General features: G+C 41.0%; 1 protein-coding gene across 3 annotated transcripts in view; it reads right to left on the bottom strand.

Annotated features, from left to right (window-relative positions):
• LARP4 (La ribonucleoprotein 4) overlaps positions 1-16,478 on the bottom strand; it is a 248,711-nt gene extending 232,233 nt beyond the window's left edge. Inside the window, exons 1-2 of one of the 3 annotated variants that reach the window (XM_085654538.1) lie at positions 16,285-16,449; positions 813-881 (exon numbers count right to left, since the gene is read on the bottom strand). Coding sequence is in view for 2 of the 3 variants with exons in the window: in XM_085654537.1 (XP_085510663.1) it covers positions 9,244-9,261 (18 nt within the window). In the remaining variant the exon portion in view is untranslated. Of the gene's footprint in view, positions 1-812; positions 882-9,243; positions 9,380-16,284 lie in introns of all 3 variants that reach the window. The other 2 variants (XM_085654537.1, XM_085654536.1) reach the window with 2 other exon arrangements.
• Positions 16,479-21,004: the final 4,526 nt, after the last annotated feature.

Below are 21,004 nucleotides of genomic sequence, written 5' to 3'. Positions count from 1 at the left end.
TCGCTTGTAAGTGTTGAGTCAGTGTGCTACAAGCATGGTCAGTCCAGACTCTGTTTATTATGTTATTTCCTTTGAGGCCGTTTCTTAGGACTCAATCATCCTTTATTTCGAAAGTCGCATCTTTTAAATTGGGCCAGTCCATTACACATCCTGCATTCTTAGGTCTACATCACTCAGTGGTGGAGAGACTGCACCAACTGGATTCATAGTGAGCCTCTAATTTATACAAAGATAGAAGTAGGGAGTAACAAGAGGAGAATCATCTCTTTCTGGGATTCATTGGTGCCAACGTAGAAAGATCTCTAAGAAACAGATCTTACAGCAGCAGATTGTCCTCTGCATCAAACTATTATGCTTAGGCCTAGATGGCTCCTCTGGAATGCCTCAAGTTTCATTGCACCAGGGTAATGACACAACTATCACCATGCCTCAGTGTTTGAGTGATTCTGACAACTGCCAGACGAACATATGCCCATACTAGGGTACTACTGTATTGCATCCCATTATAGTTCCTTCCTTTCATGAACATTCTTTCTGCTGGAAACTTATTGCAGACTACTCACCACCTGCACTCCATTTCGTACAGTTAGTTTTACAGACTGCATATTTCATGTCAGAGGGTGTGAAAACCAACAACTAAAACTTATTGTTCAGGGGTGGTGCCTCTTGGTAGCACCATTTGTCATGTCAAGAGATTAAACAAACTGACACAGCTATGTACGTGTTTCAAGCTCCAATCTGATGATTGGGGAGAATCACAATGTGAGTTTATCCACCCTAGTGTGTTACGTAAGGTAAGAAACTAATCCTACCTGTCTTAGGTTTCAGAAGAGATTTTCGCTGAAAAAAGCTTCACTTTCTGGATGAGCAACCACCTCATTCTGTTAAAAAAAAAAAAAAAAATATACAGGCGTGCCATTCAGCTCCAATACGAACAGCTAAAGGATTACCAAAACACCTTCATCCCCTACAATGTTATTATAACACTCAGAGTTCAACAGGTTTGGTGATGTAACCAATCCAAAAACGTCTACATTAACTGACTAGGTCATTAGACGGTAAAAAAAATAGCAAAACAATACATAGAGGGACAATCATATAAACAGGAGATTTAAGTTTGAAGATGCATAGTGATCTGCCTGGGAAATAGCGGTATTAACATGTACAAAGGCAAAACATCCTTATGATACAGTAAGACCATGCAATTACAAAACAGTTAGCAAGGACTTCACTGTACATTTTGCAGACACCCACTGCATAAGTCTGCCCCCATCCACTTCACAACAAAAACACTAATAAAGCAATGCTATTGCAACTTGGGGGCAACATGCCAATTCTGTGCTTAGTTAAAACAATTGTGATTTAATATGTACGTAAACAAATGCCTACAACCATTTAAAGCCAAATAATCATGATGATGATATTTAACATACTACATTTGCAATGTGTGAAAACACTGCTTGAAAAGTTTTAAAAGTATTTGATGCTTAACTATAAACTAGAACATGGCGGTCTGAGGCTCGCCAGAAAGCTCCCATCAAAGACTTACTGCAATGAAGGCCTGCTTGACAACTTTGAATCGAGTGTTGTTTAAACATTCCACCAATATTCAATACAGGACATGCATCTCTTCTCTAATCATGATGCTTATCCTCACACCATTAAAACAGTATTAATGCAATACATTATAATAAAAGCCTCACCAGTTCTCCCCTACAGCTGCTCTCAGCAAAATCTTCTAATGACATTAAATAGCTGTTCAAGCGCAATACCGTTTATTCGTTCCACACCCTCACCATGGACTCTGGATACATAGCCTATGTTATGGGCAAGTGTTACTTAGTGCTGGTGTAAAACAATCTATCTATTATGGCACTGCAGCTCTTGTAGTCTGGGATACAAGTTTCCCAACATTTCCATTGCATCGTGAATTCAGATACAGTTTTGAGTAAGAGCGGTTATTTTATGTTTGGTATATTTGTTTTTATGTTATAGGTTTTCTTGGTGGGCAAGAACAGAGTTCTGATGCAAACTTCTAATACAGGTGCTCAGCTGGTTAGAGTTCCCACTGTGGGGAAGAATTGTGTGTGGCAATAAGTAGGCCTGGTTGGAGTTCCGTGTAGAAGAACTCTGAAATGTGACCAAATACTGCCACGCATGCGGCGGTCTGCGTTTGGTCTTGCAGTGATTTTCCGTACCAGGTTTTTGTCCCGTGCTGTATATTCGGCACGAATGGCACCATGCAAAGCACGAGGGGGAGATGCTTCTTTTCTTACCGCTCAATGACTATTTTCTACCCAAGCTGCTGCTTGAACACAAACTGAAGGTTTAACGTGAGCGGTGAAACCATCTGCGACGGCCCGTGTTGAGAACTCTCGCCAGGAGGTGGATTTTCTCCACGTTCGCCAACTAGCCGGCATGTGGGGTGGGGGAAGACCACGCTATGCTCAAACTCCACCTACGAAGCAGAGTTCACCGCCCAGGCCTAGTAGGTAGCTGAAGCAACATGTGCGATTTATTTTTAGTTCTTAAGATTTTAGTGAATTGTCAAAGATTAGAATAAAATCTAAGAATACACAACACAAGAATACAAAAATAACCAAGAATACACAAAAACAAAAAATACTCAAGTTGACATGGCAAGAAATAGGGTGATCGAAATTAGAATATCCATCAAAAATAAGCTCATCTGGACAGTTAACAGACTTTCCGCATCAGGTTACAAAAACCTAAATAATTATTGATTTGAATTATGGATAGGAGCTGAGAAGTGGTCATGGAGATACATAAACAGACGGCACTTAATGTACCACCAAATATGGCCGTCTACAATACCGGACTGCAGAGCGCTGAACAGGCCGTAAATAGCGCAACTAAACTAAATAGTTGCCCGCCTAGTTGAGGAGAGAATAATGCATAAATAAGGCAGGGGAGGGGCAATAGAGGAAACAGAGCTAACAGATATGAGGAGAGAAGTATAAAAAAAAAAAAAAAAATCAATCTATTAAGGACATGACCTAGATACTAAAGTCGTATGGGTCAGGTAATCTGTCTTCAAGGAACAACCAACCTACCGCCTCTGGACTAGAGTGTGATTTTATGTCTTAAACTATCAGGGAATACTGATAGTACTTACTTTCAATTAAGAGGAGATCAATGATCATTAAGAAAATAACTTAATGTGATTGTGCCTAAATACACATGGGTCAATCATCAGCTTTACCTACCCAATAAGATTGTATCAGTGACCAAACACATTCAAAGAGGACATTGTCCTATTTATTTCCAAATACTCCCATTCGTAATTTTAAACGCATCGTTTAATAGTAGTGTACTAAGCTAAGAATGTTTAAATATTCATTTGTCTAATTTTGTATGCGACATTTGCATTTTGACTCCGCCTCAACGAGCTGTACTAAGGATTCTGGGAGAATGTTCAAGACTGCCAGGACATTTAAAGGAATAATTCCTAATGCACGTTTTAGTTCAGAGGCTAATCCTTTGGTAGATGCACTGTTTGGGTTGAGTACTTGAGGGGTTGTGTGTACAGGACAGCTCTCAATTTGTATATCTCATATGTGGAGAATTGGTGGCTGATTATTAACAGGTGGGGAGAGTGGGAAACGACAGCATACCTAAGCCATTAAAATAGAAGTACTTCAAACAAGCAAAAGAGTCTGGGACGCAACATAGCCTTGTACATGCAGAAAGGAAGTAGGCAGATGATGGTTCATCACTGCTTACCTTGTTGTGAGCCGAAGTGTTTGTGATTCTGGATGCATAACTTGGACAAGTATATATGAATTTCCAACCTGTCATTATCATGGCTTCATGATATGTGAATGACACCAAGAAGGGGAGTCATTTTGACCTGATCGGTTGGGGTGTTTTACATATCCAACACTTTGTAGATGATACAGTAGGTGTAAAAGATGCGGGTCTGTTGGTTTATGTATTCTAATTCAGTACTGGTGTGGGTGTTGTGGTCAAATGTTAGGCCTTTGGCAAGCTACTCAACTGCATCCAATACAATTCTTAATAGAAATAAGTGGGCTGCCAGCCTTAAAAGAAGGTGGGAGCAACCAGAGCTTGATGGGCTCTTAAACCTTCTGGAAGACCTTTCACAAAAAGGTATTTTCTTGTAGTCCCATCTGGTGCTGTTGACAAGGAAGGTGAATATAATCTTTATCATATTCAATACCATCTGGGGTGAAAACCAGCAATGTTTGATCATCTTGCCAACTGGGAACAGGCACATTTTAACCCATAGATTCATAGTCAAGTCAAAAACTTTATTCGGCCAGCATAGGAAATATAAGCATATAAAACGCACAGTTTAGAAAAAAAATACCAAAACTGATCAATACAAAATATTCAAAAGCACAGACTAGTAATTCATACAAATGTATCAGACAATCGGGGAATATAAAGCTCAGGAAGCACAGAAACTAGACATTTTAAGCCACCCCGTAAAGTGCAAAATAGTGCAGTAGAGATACACACACACACGCCACTAGTATAATATAGTAAAACTACTAAAACAGCGCAGTGCTAAAAAGCCAATAAAGGACGCAAGGGAACAAAAACTAACTGAGTTAAGCGACAAGCGTTTTTTTTTCCTCGGTCTTAAAGCACTTGATAATAAACTGCTGACTCCAAAAGAAATCAGAAGGGAAAACAGCATTTGCAAATATATCAGGGTTGGCTTCACTTGTGGAAAGCTACAGTGCCTTAACAATGGACAAATGTATTTTTACGTATGTTGCAATAAAAAAAGAAAAGAAAAGAAAAAAAATAAGAATAAAATAAAGCGCAAGTGATCTTGTTCCGAGAAAAGATGACAAGAGCAAGGCTTTAAAGCACCCGTCTTGGAAAAGCCCCTATGGACGGATAAACCCCAGTGATTAAGATTAAACCTAAACCTGGATAAAAGAGCGATGATACTGGCTCTTAATGTTGTCCAAAAGTCCCTAGGCTCATATTTAGGTCTCGACTGACCCAGCGCATGCTCTGGTCTGGCGAGACTTTGAGAGGGCTCAAAAAAGTGCCTACCATGGCCAGCCTAGAGCTACAGTGCATGTGCGCGGCGCGCGCTTAGGGAGCAGTGGCAACATATGGCAAACCTCGTCATGCTCATTAACCCTTTCACCGCGGCGGGAATTCCGCCGCGGTGCTCGGGGGTGCGGGAGGGCAGCGCGGTGGCGCTGTGCTCATGACGGAGCCGCTCCGTCATGAGCCACGGTTGGGCTGTGCTCATGACGGAACGGTTCCGTCATGACTCCGCCCAGTTGCGTTGTCCCCCCGCACAGGCGGGGAAACAGCACCGCGTAGGCGGAGCGGCCGCCAACGGGCGTGTCATGACGGAACCGTTCCGTCATGAGCACACGGCAACCGTGGCTCATGACGGAGCGGCTCCGTCATGAGCAGGGAAGGGGTTAAGCGCCCGCGATCACTTTCACTTTCGCCCGCGATGTACTCAGTCAATAGAAGACAGACTCAGATTACGTAGGCTTCCAGTATGTACGATGTTCCGAATTCAACCTCAAACTCCACTTTACTTCGTATGTGCTCACTCGCACACATGCCACTTTACCTCTGCCCTATCATTCAGATGACACTCACGCACGCAGGACCAAGCCATGCATCTTGAAGGCAGAAGTCACTTTGCTCTTCAATTTGTCTGTTGCCGTCTTCCAGTCAGACTTTCGTGCCACTTCAGACAGTAGCCCGCCCCGTCCACATATGGTAGAAATAAAAAAGGCACTAGATATTCTGCCTTACTAGCTATTAGAAAACAGGCAATACTTGAAGCAGAAGCGGAAAGCCTTTTTCAGACGACCAGGTAATGTACTTTTACGGCAAATAGCCCTTGAAGTTGGCAAAATATCAACGTGCATAACCTTCCGATTTACTATAAACTTTTTTAACGTGAACATAATACAAATAGTAAATAAAATAATGACATTGAACTTTTTCTCCGACGCAGTACATGTATTTTAATGTTGCTCTATGGCTTTTCGGTCGTTTGTAGTGACTTAAAGCCAAAAAAAAATGCATTCACCTTGAATAAAACTGTCCTTAAACGCATTATGCTTATATATTGCACACTGCTACTGATGCGACAAGATAGCGGCCCAATTTATAGTAAGTGACGGACATCAAGCAGACGTGCTTGGAACTGCACATTGGTGTTTTTTGCTATTTTATATAGTGCTTCATCGGCCCAAGGGCATTGAAGCGCTTTATATGAGCACCAGTTACCACATTGCACAAGGTTAGATTTACATATTCCAGTTAAGTCCTCTGCGCAATACATACACTAAGCGTTAAACGAACAGTTACATTAAATTCAAAAGTGGAGTTCGTGGACTATGCCTTTCTGCGCAGAACGATGTTCTAGGTTTTCACATGGGTCTCTTAAGCATATGATAAAATACGAATTGTATTGTATTTTGTAAGTTGCTTACAAACCCCTTCGATACAGAACAAAATTCTAGGTTGTGAGCAGTATCTGGTGCATTGATGATTATTTCCTGCTATTAGAAGTGGCAGTAAAACGGTGTGAAGCACACACACACACACACACACACACACACCCCAACACCAAGCATTGGCATAGCCAATAGGTCTCGCCTTTGGGACCTTCTAAGTGTTTAGCCACGCAACAGTTGATGTGGTTGCACCAAGGATATTGTGCTGCATAACTAAATACTTAAAAGGTCCCAAAAGCGAGAGCTATTGGCTATGCCAATGCTTGTTCATATTGCCTTACTGTGGGCTTGGCGAGTTCCCCGTTTACCGTTTCTGCCATCCTTCTTGCCAAGAACAGTGATTTTATATCTCTCAGCTCATTAGGGCGCATCGGCCTATGATTGATGAATAGCTCGGGACAGCCTAGGATCTTCAACTGCTCTAAGAAGTAACAGAGCCATGGAATATCAAGGGCCCAGTCAAGCATCAAACAGTCCTCTAGGATAAGGTGGTTCAGAGTAGGAGTAGGGTTGGGCCAGATTTTCAACCAACGCATTACTGGGACCATAGCAATAAAATCAGATATTTAAGCCTGCCCAAGTTCCTCATGTGCCATTATGGATGGGGTACAAGGGAGTACAGCTAGGAGTCAAAGGAGATGTTTATTCTTAGCGGCCTGAAGTTCCCCAACATCTTTATAGCTCCATAGTCAATAGTCATGCATTAATTTTGGATGAAGAGAAAGGACCTGCTACTGTTCATACAACCCCCTTATCGTATATTACCAAACAGACTATGAGAATTAAGGTTGCTGTATGGTGCCCAGCAAGAGTAGTTGGATGTTGTAGTGCGTATTTGCTCTTACTTGGTCTGACACTTTCAGATCAAAATCATCAATGTCAGTAGTAGAATAAACTGATAAACTTAATATATTCATGTTGACTGTGGCATTTTCCATAATTTTGTTTTGAAAGAAAAGTCTAAAACTGGTGAGTATAACATACCATGTGCAGTGGGCTCCATTTTTTTTCTCCAAACTAGCTTTACTGTTTTTTTGCTTATATATCATTGTACAGCATGTTCCAGGTTAGCATTGGCAACACTGATACATGGTTGGGTAGCAGTGTCCAGACTAGCAAAACTTAATTGGGGGTAGACCTCTCATCTTGCGATTTAGAAACCCTTTAGGGGGCAACCTCCACCTTGTGTTATATATAGTCGCTCTCCACCTGCAGTATTGGTTCCAGGGTGTGCTTAGCACACAGGTAGACAGATTAAGTATTACAACCTCTATGAACAACGAGTTATACACTTCGCTGGTTCTGTGGCAGGTGTGGGGGTGGGGTCGATAATTTGCAATTGTCATTACAGTATGGGTGTGCCATCATGTGCCATCAGGGCCAGCTGTCCATCTTATGCTGGGGCACCCATTCTGTTGCTAGTTCACTGGCACCCTACTGAACTGTCACTTTCACTAAACCAGTAACAACTTTCCTCATGCTGTTAGCCAAGGGCGTCCTGTGAAACCCCTATGCTCCTCGCCCCTAAGAGCCTCGCCCTTCACCTGTAACCAGCACTTCACTTCTGCCTTGCACCTACTATGGGGCAGGCCAGTGGGGTTATTTTCAAAGCTGTTCAGTATCTTTGCAGGCAACCCCCAGAGTAAGGACCAGGAACCTAGTTTACACTGTTCTCCAGGACTGTCCACTGTAGAGGGCCAGGAGGCATGTCTATATTAACAGCTGATTTCTACCCAGGGTATGTTCTGATGCCTTGGTGACCTGCATCCCAAACCTCTCTATGGTCAGGCGTCCCACACCATGTGCAGAAAGCAGTCTTCCCTGTGCGCGCAGCAGGGACATCCCAGGTCAGCAGTGGGTTTAATCTGTGTGGTGTTAGACAGGAGCAGTGCATATATTTAAGCTAAATAGGTTTGTACGGGATGTTCAGTGTACTTGTATGTATGCTCTATTGTCCGCTCCCATTCCTACCATAAAAACTAGTGAACGATACAAGTCTCCCTCTTCGACCGCAGATGCGGCAGTGTCCGTCATGGTTTGCGGCATTTTATATAGCAAACATATGAGGCGGGGACAGTGGCCAAATCTGTTCACAAAAAAGTCATGTATGGGTGGTTCCTGACGCTCTGTACCAAATAGTCTGTGCAAAGCCTGCGTTATTGCCCCATATAGTGCGAAACGGCCCTCTGAGGCCAGTCCCCATTGTAAGCTTGCCCAGTGTGCCCAAGGAGCCTTCAGAGTAACTGTTTATAGAGAATTGTTATATCTGCCTCTGTCCAGGCTGCAAGCCTTCAGGCCTGTCTGGTATGTGCCTCTTAACATCTGCAGCACAACCAACGGGGTCCCTGTAGAAATCTGCAGTGGGCTTCATATTCCAGCAAATGAAGCTACCTAAACGCAAATTATACATTTGGTCTAGCGCTGTAGGGAGCGTAACAGAGGTGGTGCACTGAGCAAAGGCAAGTAGGATTAGGAAAGATCTAAATTTGTGTCTGAATACGTAACTAACTCCAGCCTCATACGCTTGATTGTACAATGATGGCAACTTGGAAAATACAAGCCCATCCCAATAGTGTTGTGCTGCGCATGGATATCCATGATCTCTGGTTACCTTATTTCTTGGAATACCTTGGAGGGTGGGTGGGGCTAAATTGGGTTTGATGTTTTTTCATGTAGTATCAGAACTTTGCTTATGCAAGGAGCCGGATATCCATTCAACAGCTATTTTAGTAGCTAATCTCCGATTCCTTACCTGGGGCAGTGCAATCATTTAGCGTTTCAAGCATTTCTGGTGTGGCAGCAGTTGGACGGGTAGCTCACACTACACTTCAGTGGCCGGAAATAAACCTCTTATTTAGCAGTAAGCTTTAGTACAGTTGGAACCGGAACTTAAAAAATAAAAAGAAATTAAAAACAGATATGACGTAAAAATAAGCATGACGTAAAAATAAGCATGAAATTTGGTTATGAAGACTGCCAATGGCTTCCTTTGGACATTAAGAGGCTGTCAAGAATGCTCTCCCTTGTGACCTACTACAGATCAGCGCCTTACCAAGGAGGCTTGAAAATGTACTGAGCATAATTGCAGCTGTACACAACTGTTAAAAGCATTTGATGTGCCCATACTCAGTAGTTGCCAGAAATGCCAAATTAACTCTACTCAGTAATCCATTCTTAGGTTGCAGATGGTTGAGGGTTGACATTTCAATGCATAGGAAAATGGCGCAGAGTTGGGACACCTTTAATTTGATCAACAAAAAGAACTAGATATTCAGTATGTGAGCCAGGAATTTAGCCAATCTCTACCAAGAACAATGCATGTAATCATCTATAATACTCTGTGCGGCTATAAATAATTTGATAATTTCAATACTGCATCTTTGTGTCCAAAAATGTTCTAATTTGAATTACATCGCAACTAAAATATTTTTGTATGCCCTCCATGAATCTCACATGAGAAGGGATATTCTGCTAACATTGTAGAAATTGTATCCATAAATAATAGATTTGCAAAGCAACTAAAATAAGACAGTAAAGTTGATCACACTACAGCACACCTCATTAGACATAGGCAAGTCCTTTGTAAATGAAGAGTAGTGGAGCTTGATTTTGGTTGTTGCCAATATATCTTAATAGTAAAACATCAAATAAGCCAAAATTGGGAAAACAGCGGTCGTGGCACTTAGTACCAAACTCTATAAAGTCCAGCTAACCCTGTAGGGTTCATGATTATGCCTGCAATTAACGTTCTATTATAACATCTTTCTAACAGTGCAAAAAGCTCAGATTTTGAGTTATAATCAATTTTAAAGTCTGAAACACTATTGTGCAACATTATATGACACTAGTTGGACTCATTACAAGAGAATGCCCATGTTTGTATCCTGCTAAACTTTTGTTCCATCTCTACTACTTTGACATTGCAAACCTCAGTTCAAAACATGGCACTACTACTTTACTGCAGGAGACAATTCATTACAACTAATTCTCTTTAATGTGAAAATCTGCTCAAGCGCAAGTTAACATAAGAATCTAAAACTGTCATCTAGTTTCATAAAACGTTGTTCACATAAGTGTTGTGTGTACAATTCAAATATTAAACCAAATATGTACACTTGAGAAACACTGCTCAGAATTGTACCTTAACTGATTAAGACAAATCTGGAAAAATCACACAAACTCAGTTGTAACAGTAATACATTTGTCATGCAACTAAAGTCATACAAACATCTTACGATACCTTACCTGTCCATTATTCTACTAAAAATAAATTATTAACATAGCAACAAATGTATTTATGCACATCACCCTACATGAAATTATATATATTGCATTTAGTTACAGGTGCACTTCTAAATCATATAAAAAAAACTTTGATCCTTAACCACATATTCCGAAACGTGAGGAGGCTTAACGGACGAAATACTAACCGTCTCAAACCTATCCCTATAAAGACATTTTGAAGAATGTATAGCTAACACAAGAAATTCAATTCTCAGATTTTAAACCCTATACTGTATTGATACAATAGGATTCAAAAACGCACAAAAGTAAATTCGCCAACACTAAAATAGCACTGGAGCAGATGGTTATGCCAAACTGTAAATTGATTAGCTTAAAAGGTGTCAAAGGAAATTGATCTGCCTTTTCCCCTCCCTACATATTTATTTCCAACTTTCTATGTTCCCTTCCTCTCATAAAAAAAAAACTTTCCAACAGGCATGGTAAACCACAATACATTTTTAACTTGATATTTCTAATTGTCATCAGTGCGATACCTACAGGCACAATCTGTTTGCTTTCAGAGGTTCTTTATTTCCTAGATCATGTTTTATTTAGAAATGTCACTTGTGTAGGACAAACTATTACTATGCATACAAAGGAGACTAAGCTCAAGCTTGTACTAGACATTTCCACCGCTCTTAAGGTGACTGAATCCATTCGGTATTTGGTAAATATCTAAAATGTCACTGAAAGGCAACAGTATAGTACGTGCTAACATTACATGCAAAGGTAACAGTCAAACGCAAGCAAGCCATGTAATAGCAACTCGGAGGAGCTGCCTCCTTCAGCAACATGGACAAGCTGCTTAAGGACTGGAAGTGGGTTTTGGAAAGTCTAGTAGTTATGCAAGACTTCACCAGCAGAAGCCAAGCTTCACTATTTCATAAACTGTGGTGATGGATCAACGTGTGGTTAAGTAGCTTAACTCGTCAGTGTCTAGGACATGCTGCTTGTTGATGTGGCAGGTAGGTAGGTAGGTAGCTCAAAGCTGGGTACTTTTATGAGTTTGTCTTTGAAACGGACATGGTAATAATCCCTGCTTTTTGCTACTAAGTATATGGATGTCAGAGTAGCAGGGTCTCAGCCATCGAGCATTCAAGCAACTCTAGCATGCTGTGTGACAGTTTGCACAATTTGAAGCAATGTGCTTAAATTCAGGTCTACATGTCTTACGTTGGACCACACTATAAATCTGAAAGCTAGAAATTGGCAGAGCAAGTTTCTATAGGGTTCGTTACTCATCCATGGGTGAATGCATTAAGTTTTAAAATTAGGTGAAAAGGGTCAATATGGATTTGACACTTACTGTGGTTATAGGAATCTGCCTACATAACTGATGTGTGCAGGGAACAGTTGTGTGGTCTATCTTATGCATCTTCATATTTTAATACTGCAACACAATTAGTCGCTGGATAGCTTGAAAACATGCCTTGCCCAGAATCACAAGCAGTATGCCTTATATTTAATCTCAAATGTGTGGCTCCTTCCATTTTTTGACTTAGAATATTAATAAACTAATTGGAGAAAAGACAATGTAACTCGGTTACAGATATAAGCAATGTATGTGCTGATTCCTAGCTCATTTTAAACTATTACCAAATCTAAAACACAAGACGGGTCGGAAACCGGATTAGTCAATTCAATAATATAATGTAAACAAAATGACAACGGTCAAAGGTGCTATAAAAAAAAAAGTAGATAGTGTAATTGGTCAGTTCTCAAGTGAATAAAAATGTGCAGAGGAGATGAAGTCAGCAATTTAGGGCACAAAGAGAAATCCACGACTGCCCATGTTTTGTATGAGATCTTATGTTGTAGAAAGGAGTATGGCAATTATCTCTCCTTGTCAGTCTTCAAACGGCAGACCAGTGTACTAACTTGGAGGTTTCGAAAGCACAGAGAGAACCACCCTTCTGGAGGGCATGGTTATGTTTTAGAGGGAGGGCTGAACCACAAGGAGTATAGAAACGTGCAGATAAACGATAGTGGAGCAGGAATGGGGCCTTTACCTTCGAGGGGCCCAGGGTTACCGGGATATACAGCTGTTCCAAAGATAGATATATTGACTGGGAACTGTAGATAGAGGCAGAAGAAACGTCGCTGTACTCCAAAAGGTTAGGTACAAGCTTCATAAGGATGTGCCAGCCGGCACTTGCGGGCAGATGAATGAGGACTGCAGTAGAATCACAATCCACGACACGGACGTGAATACTTCTCAAACAAGGACAAGACTGTTCATTTTCGGTCTACGATCATCCATGTGATCGAACACAGGAGTACACGGAAATTAGTAAAAAAAACTGAAAGGGACTGGGGAACCAACTAATGCTCGCTTCAAATTCACAAGATCAAATACAAATGTAAAGAATTGCAAAAGGTATTTCTTAAAAACCAAATGCCAACAGGGAAACTCAACATGCCAATCAACGGCAAGCTACCACAACTAGATTCACATGAATTGTTCAATTAGGATTACTTGCGCAAGCTTATGTTTTGAGAACCAAGTTACATCTAATCACTGGAAAGTTTTCACATGGACTTACACTCAGAAATATGTTTTTTTTTACAATTTCCTTAGCAGGCTCTACACAACTTCTACCAGGCCAGGGTCTTACGCGTAGTGCCATAGTTATTCATTAAAAACAGAGCAAACACCAAGAGGACTTCAGGGACAAGCGATGAAATGTGATCACAATTCAAATATTTAACAAAACATGAAAACTTGCGAACCCATGATCAGAAAGAACTAAACCTCAACTCAGAGAAAATCTGAGAAATCATAAAAACACAGTTATATTAGCAACATTGTTTGTATTAAAGTATTCCGATTATTTGGCAAAACACTAACGATACCCGTCACTTATTCCAATAATAAGAGGGCAATGACTAACATAGTAACGAGTATATTTGTTTTATTTCGACCCCTCATATGAAACTGCAAACAGAAACACGTACTACACCACTTTCAACATGATTCACTTCTGATTTACTACGCTCACCTCACGGTTAATATATTCACAAGTTCAAATCAGTATCACAAATAAACTGTACAGAAGGGTAATGCTACATGACCTAAAGGGTGCATTTTGGGTTTGGTAAAAACGTGTGCGAGGTGCTCGATTCAAGAAGAAAGCCGATTCTCTCACCAAAATCATGGCCCTGCCTGTGATTGGGCTCCCCGTCCGACGAGGCCCTCTCTATTTATGGACACGAGTTGCTAAGTTGCAACTTTGGTGGTTGACGTTTCCACCAGCGCCGAAACAATACGAGCTGGGATCCGCTGAATGCCGTGGAGGCGGTCAGCTGATCCTAGCACGTGCTACTGGAGACTTTCTGCAAATGGGTGCCACGGGCAGCCACAAGGCAACCGGTTTCTAACATCGCCTCTAGTATCAAACCTAAATCGCGCCATAAAAGGCTAAACCAATTCGTCACCTGGTTGGGGCGAGAGTCGCGGGCGTAACACTTTTTCCCCCAAAGGCTGTGTTCATTAGGGTCTAAAACTGCTTTGAGCGGTAAAGATTGGTCAGCAAAACTATCCGATTCGAAATGACAAACGGGTGTCTGGCACCAATCCATTTCAGAAAGATGTGCTCCTGCATTCTTTAAAGTCATGGTAAAAATAAATCTTGCGTATCCTCTGAAACGCTTCTTTAAAACTATGCCAGTGAATGGCAAATCTAGATTTTCAGCTTCAAAGATATGGAACTCAAATGATTCAAGTTAAAACTGTATGTGTGCGCCCATATTACCTCCACCTTCCGCCAGAATTAGGAAAGCTGAAATGTATAAGTGAGGATGGGAATATATTTAGTTAGGAAGGGGTCCAAAGGCTTGATTGAGGACGACACAAACAATGTTTCGTTATACAGTTAACAGGTTTTGTAGTTTCTAAACTCGGTAAATAATATTCCTGTTACCCAACCTCACCATAATCACATTCTATTCGGTGACAATGAACGACCATATGGTACTGTGCGGTTTCAAACCTTTGACCTACGAATCGCGCAAATATCTGCACAGCAGCAAAACACTCAATCTACCTAGGTGCTTAAAACTAATTGCCAAAAGGTGTAGTCTACCAAACACTCACACTGTTCCCGAATTCAAGAACATGACCCCACTAAAGCCTGGTAGAACTCCTCTAAACAGCGCCAAGTAGACAGCTGTCACAACGCGTGTTCTTGAGTGCATGGCAGAAGATGACGGAACATATTGCTCTTTTAAACCCAAGACGCCGAGTCATAGTTTAATAAGTAAATCGACGTTTTGTTAATAAAAATTCGTTTCATCTGAAAGTATCTTCGTGAAAAAGGTACATCAGACAGACTAACTGGCCAGAGCATAAAATAAAACGTAGCAAAAACTAAAAGTAGGATTTTAATAGTTACCATTTAAAAACACAATCGCTCCTTTCTGAAAGACAAGTTGTGTTTCATAAAAAAAAAGTGGCTATTGGAAACCCCCATCTTTAAGGAGTGGAGACTAAATACGTCCGTACAGACATTTATTTTGTGGGTTATAAACAAACATCCCCCGTGAACCAAGTAGTCTAGAGGATACTTTGCCCGTTTATCCATAGAAAAACATCTACATGCACACAAGCAAAACAAATCATAGTCTAACGAGAGAGGAACAATCAAGCATAATTTATCAAACGGTGGAGAAGCGAGAAAAATCCTCTCCGATGAGCGTCATTCAGGAAATAACGTTTTAATTTATGACATTAACGCGGCGTATCACTAGGTTGGCGAATATAACTGAAAAAAAACCTGAAAGTGTTAATGTCAAAAACCCCAATTCTAGGTTAAACGCTGCGTCCTTACGTGGAAAGGAAAATAATGTTTGGGGAAGTATTACAAAAAAAGTCACTGTGTTCAGAATGAAGCATTAAAAAGCGCGAAGCATTTAACTGAGCTTAATTTTGGGGAAAATCCAAAGGCACAAGTTTACCATCATAAGAGGGTACTTAAACTACTCCACATTTAAGTTTTCTACAAAATGTGCTCAAGGCCCGTAACAAAAAGTAGAATGGATATAGTAATTTAATCCACAGTTCAAGGAGCAACACGAGGCGAGATCTCCCTTCTTGCCCGCACGTGACGCGACCCTCCCCTTCCCCACCTTTACACCCCTGTAATTCGCTCCCATGCAGCGGACATTATTTCAGTTAGCCCCATGCTTCTCTGCCTCTCGTATCCCGACGCTACCCCCTCAACTCCCTCCAGATGACCTCTCCATGACTCCCTCCCTCTGTACCGTCCTCTTCCTCCCCGGGCCTTCCAGCCTCCCCGCCGTATAACCTTCAGCAGGAGCGGGCGAGGTAAGGTCACAGCAGCCCGCCCACCCATGTTCACTCCGGGGGCCTGGATCCTAAACGCCCAGAGGCGCCCACCCACGGGCGGTCGCGCCAAGGGCCTAGGCCGCGGCCCAAGCTGCTGTGTCAGCCGCGGCCTGCGGGTGGCACATGGCGGCGGAGAGGGCGCGCGCTCGGGCGGGGGATCCTCACCTCTACGAACAGTAGCATCCTCTCCCCCCGGGGTGTCAGCGGGGAAGGGCGGGCCCGGCGCGCGGGGGAGAGGGGCGGGGAGGATCAACAGGCCGCGGCGGCGCCCGACACTCTCTGCGCTCACCGACGGCTTGTCACATCCCGGGCACCACGCTACACCGCAGCGCTTCCGGGTCGACACCGCCTACTGAGTGAAACATTTCCGGGATCAAGCCAACCTGTGTGAACACGAAAGAAAGACTAGAAGGCGGAAGGACGGAAGCACTTGAGACCGAAAGAGAGGACGGGTCGATAAGCGATCTCCTAGCTCTGTATACAGTAAAATACTACATTTGTAGAGCATTCAGCGTATATAAGATACTAAAGAAAATGTAAATTTCTTCGTACAGTTCGACGACACAGAGGTAAAGCATATGCTTTCCTTTGTTTACTGCATCAGAGCACCAGCCAAGGAGCACATACAGTATAGAAAACTACATCTCCCAGCAACAACTGGAAATAACATTGCCAAACACATGACCACCCGGAGTACCAATAGAGAACCTCAGAGTCCTTGAAAGAGCCTTGACAGTCCAAACTCCGCCTCTTTTCTTTGCTGCTCCGCAGCAAGTTACGAGTATTCTAGATTTTCTACTGTTCTCGACCTTTTATGGTAATGTCACTGTTATTGCATGATTAGGTTGCTGTTAACAGTTTATATAAGTTCTGTTCTTGATGGTGTCTTGGGTTACGCTTAAAAGTGGAGGAGATGTGGCTTAAGGGCCAGAGCTGCCGACCTCGGAACTCGAGTCCCGCTGTTGTCTGAACATCCTCTGATTTGGGGTAAATCACTTAATCTTACCGTTCCTGAAAAAAATGTGTGAGTAGAAGCATCCCTGCAAAGTACTTCTACTTGCACACTTCCCAAGCATATATGCTCCTGCGTGGAGTGCAAAATCCCTCCCTCCGTCACAGACCAAAGATCTCACATACACACACTATCCATACGTTCGCTGGTGGGGCTCATAACACCAACATTCACTTGCCATCAATCTGTGTTTCTTAGGAGGCGATTATCTTCCAAACGCTGGCATGAAAGGAAATACCACTTTTTACCCTAATGAGTGACAAATCTACACAACCTTCTGACACTCATTAGGCCCTGAACCTCACCTTTAGTATTCCTCTCATAATTTGGGAAGGATCAGTTAGTTGCAGATTTAGATTGATTTCTAATTCTCTAATTAACCTTTTCGTTAACTCATTTTCAATGAATAAACAACCCAACTCATTTCTGTAGTTATTCAATTTCAATCTTTATCTAAATAATGCAAATTAAATTGTTCATTTAATCAAGTTGCCATTCATATTTACCTATTCTGGCTAATTGTCGTCCTCTTATGTCAAATCTGTCAGTCTCGCAAATCTATGCCCATCAAATTTAGTAAATTCAGTTCATCAGGAATTTGGGCATTAATTCAGTCCGTCTAAGATTCAGGGAAACAGCTGTCTTGCAGTGGCACCGTCCTCTCCGTCAGCATAACGTCAGGAAATCGAAAAAGGCCAGAAACGAACCCGCACCAAACTCTCTATTCTACCATAATTTATAGTAAAAATCATTGACAAATTGTAGCAAAAACGGGTCTTCAAATCTTCTGATTGGTCAATCGAAATCGTCTGACAGAATTTCCACCAAAATAATGTCACTGAGGTCATTATTCTTGCTTGTTCCGGTTTTTAGAAGCACATTATTGTTCTTTCTGAAAAGCTGGCTTGTTTCCCAGGATAACCTTGAAGGGTACAGTCTGGTTAGGGTCATGACGAGGCCACTGTAGCTGGCGTCAGCGCAGGCGCACTTCACCCAAGCCTCATACAGCATCGACAGTCGGGTTAGGTACCAGAGGCAGCCATTTTGTGACAGGCCCAAATGGTCAACTTAAGCAATAGAAACACAAAACGTAATTAATACATAGAAATAACTAAATAAATGTTATTCCCTTACTAATACCCATATGTGTGTGTATTTATCTAGCAATAAGCAACACTCGAACGGTTTTATACTTACAAAATAAAGCACAAATCACAAATACATCACAAAAGCGACATATATCATGCAATATTCTAGTTGTCTATCATTAGTATGCGTACATAATTGTAGTTTACAATTTAATAAAGTAATGCAAAGCAATCCCACGTGTATTTCAGTCATTAATAAGGTTGATTAATTATTTCCACTTCAATCCATTAATTCAATTAGAATTAATTAATTAATCTAATTAGTAAATATGCAAAATGGGGAGGGTATACAAAATCTTTGCATTACCCGCTCCAGCAATCCCCCCTTTGGGGATTTTATCACCATACCACCCAAAAATGTTGTTCTGTCTTTACGGAATCTTTAAAATGTTTTCTTGCTCTTAATCATAATTCAGTTTCACCTACGTCTTCTCTTATTGCTGATTCGTACATACTCTCCTTCCACTCCTCCAATTCTATCGCCTCAATTTCCCTTTCTTGTTTCTTATCTTTTCTTTTTAATTTTTCGCTTTTTACTCTTTTCTTGTTTTTATTATTTTTACAACAAATACAGCCTAATCTTATCACTAATATTATGCAAATTTCACATGTTATTGGAAACAATATTTTGCATACAAATGTACTACCAAGCTTAACTAAGAAATTTTTAATAGCAGCTAATTTCTTTCCAATCTTGTCCCAAACACCTTCAACCTCCAGTGGTACTATTTCATCATGCAATTCAGTAATATTCCTAATATAAATTTTCAGATCTTTGCTTTCGTCAGGAAATGTAAGTACAACAATGTTGAACTTTCAGCATTCCACAGACTCCACCCTCTTTTGCCAATAATATATCAAGTGCAAGTCGATTTTGCATTACCATAGCACGCATGGCAACCATTTCAGTGTCTACCAATAAGAATCCTCCAGCGGTGCTTGTTGACAAGCGATCCACTACTGTTGAAAGTCTTCTAATTTTATTTGCATTCAGAGTTATTCCCACTGCTGGTATCAATGCTCCAAAAATGTCACCTACAATTTCTGCCCAAGATTCTCTCTTACTCCTCGCTAAATGATTACTTAAACTATGTACACCATTTTCTCCTCTATCCATATGAACATTTTTCGGAAAGACCAGGCCTACGTAACATGTGCCTTACCAATGGTCTGGCAAACGATAATATGCCCTGTTCCCACAAATAAAATATAATCCAGGAAAGACTGGATCTTTTCCACCTTTAAATCCCCATCCACCCATGATTCGGTATGTATCATGGCACTCACTATTACCTAGAAAATAATTATCATACACAGTTTGATTCCTTTGAATGCAAAATTTCCCTTTCTGAGGACAGTCTAAAGCTATAGTTGGACTAGCTTCTCATTTCAAGTGTTTTTCTCTTTCTACATCCCAGACTGTTTTCTCCACTTTCCCTTCTGCTGCCTTTCTTTGCATTTTCAGTCTTCTCTCTTCAACCATATCTAAGAATGTTCTTTCTTCTTTCTTCTAACTGCATGTCAGATTGTTTCTAAAAATATATTCTAATGTTAGTTCTTTAGTTTCTAAGAAAAATTCACCTAATACCCTAGCAGGTTTTACTTTGTTTAGTTTATTAAAAGAAGGCACTTGCGCAAAAATGTTATCTACATCTGAAAAATAATATTCTAATTTCCCTGTCTGATAAAATAAACTAGCTATTACACTACATGTTATTCCATACGTTGCTGGAAGGTGATGATAAGTCACTCCTTCAGAAACAGATGCAGGTAACTGCATGCATACGTAGCAGTCCCGTACGTCCATTGTCTTTACATATTCATACAATAATTTTGAAAACACATTATTAGAAAAATCTGTTATTGACCTGTCTTTATGCAAAAATTATTATCTATTCTAGTTGGAACTACCTTTGGAATCTTCCCTATATTAGTTTTGTTCTCACTATGTCCTTCTAATGTATCTATAGTGACCTTAAAAGAAATGACAAGAGCAAGGATGCTCCATAAAAGCATTAATAATCCTGTACAACAACAACACATTTTACACCATCTTTTCATGAATGTACATCTATCTTTGCTACTATCTATGTTAGCCATCTTTGTTAAAATGGACCGTGTCTTTTGACTTAGCCTCTTTTCACTTCACAACTAGTTTTCTAACCTAAGGCTCTAACACCTATTTGGTTCTACCAGAATCTATCTTTTGATTTAATTTCTGGTTCTCTTCATCAACAGCTTTCTTGATTTATTCAGTTTGGCATCTCATCATTCTTCACTTTCCTCTCGTCATCCAAATACAGAATTTCCCGAACTTCCGTTTCTTCTTCTCCAATGTCGGACAAGAGAACTCTCAGGATTTCCGATTCTACTTCTTCTTCAACCACTTTCAGTACAGGCTCCTCTGGATTTCCTTGACTATCTGCCTCTTCTCCCTTTTCAGGCAGAGCCACGTACGTCCATTCCGGTGACTTATACTTCTGGTTAGGTTTCCTTGTTCTTTTACTCTCTTTATCCTCAGTTATTTCGTCTTCTTTTGATTTTTCTTGACTTGTTACGTCATTCACCTTTTCAGCTCTTGGTGAATTCACTCGTGTCAGTCGATATCTCAATTTCCTTATTTTATTGGGCCAGACGTCATCTTTTGCAACTCTTTTTACTTTACATCCATTGTCATTCTTTTCATTCCTCCAAGCTCTCTTTCTTAGAACTCAACCTTCAGGTA

Source organism: Triturus cristatus, chromosome 4_1 (assembly GCF_964204655.1).
Source record: "Triturus cristatus chromosome 4_1, aTriCri1.1, whole genome shotgun sequence".
Classification (NCBI taxonomy): domain Eukaryota; kingdom Metazoa; phylum Chordata; class Amphibia; order Caudata; family Salamandridae; genus Triturus; species Triturus cristatus.
Note: the sequence above shows the minus strand (reverse complement) of the source record. Positions and strands in the feature narration are given on the sequence as shown.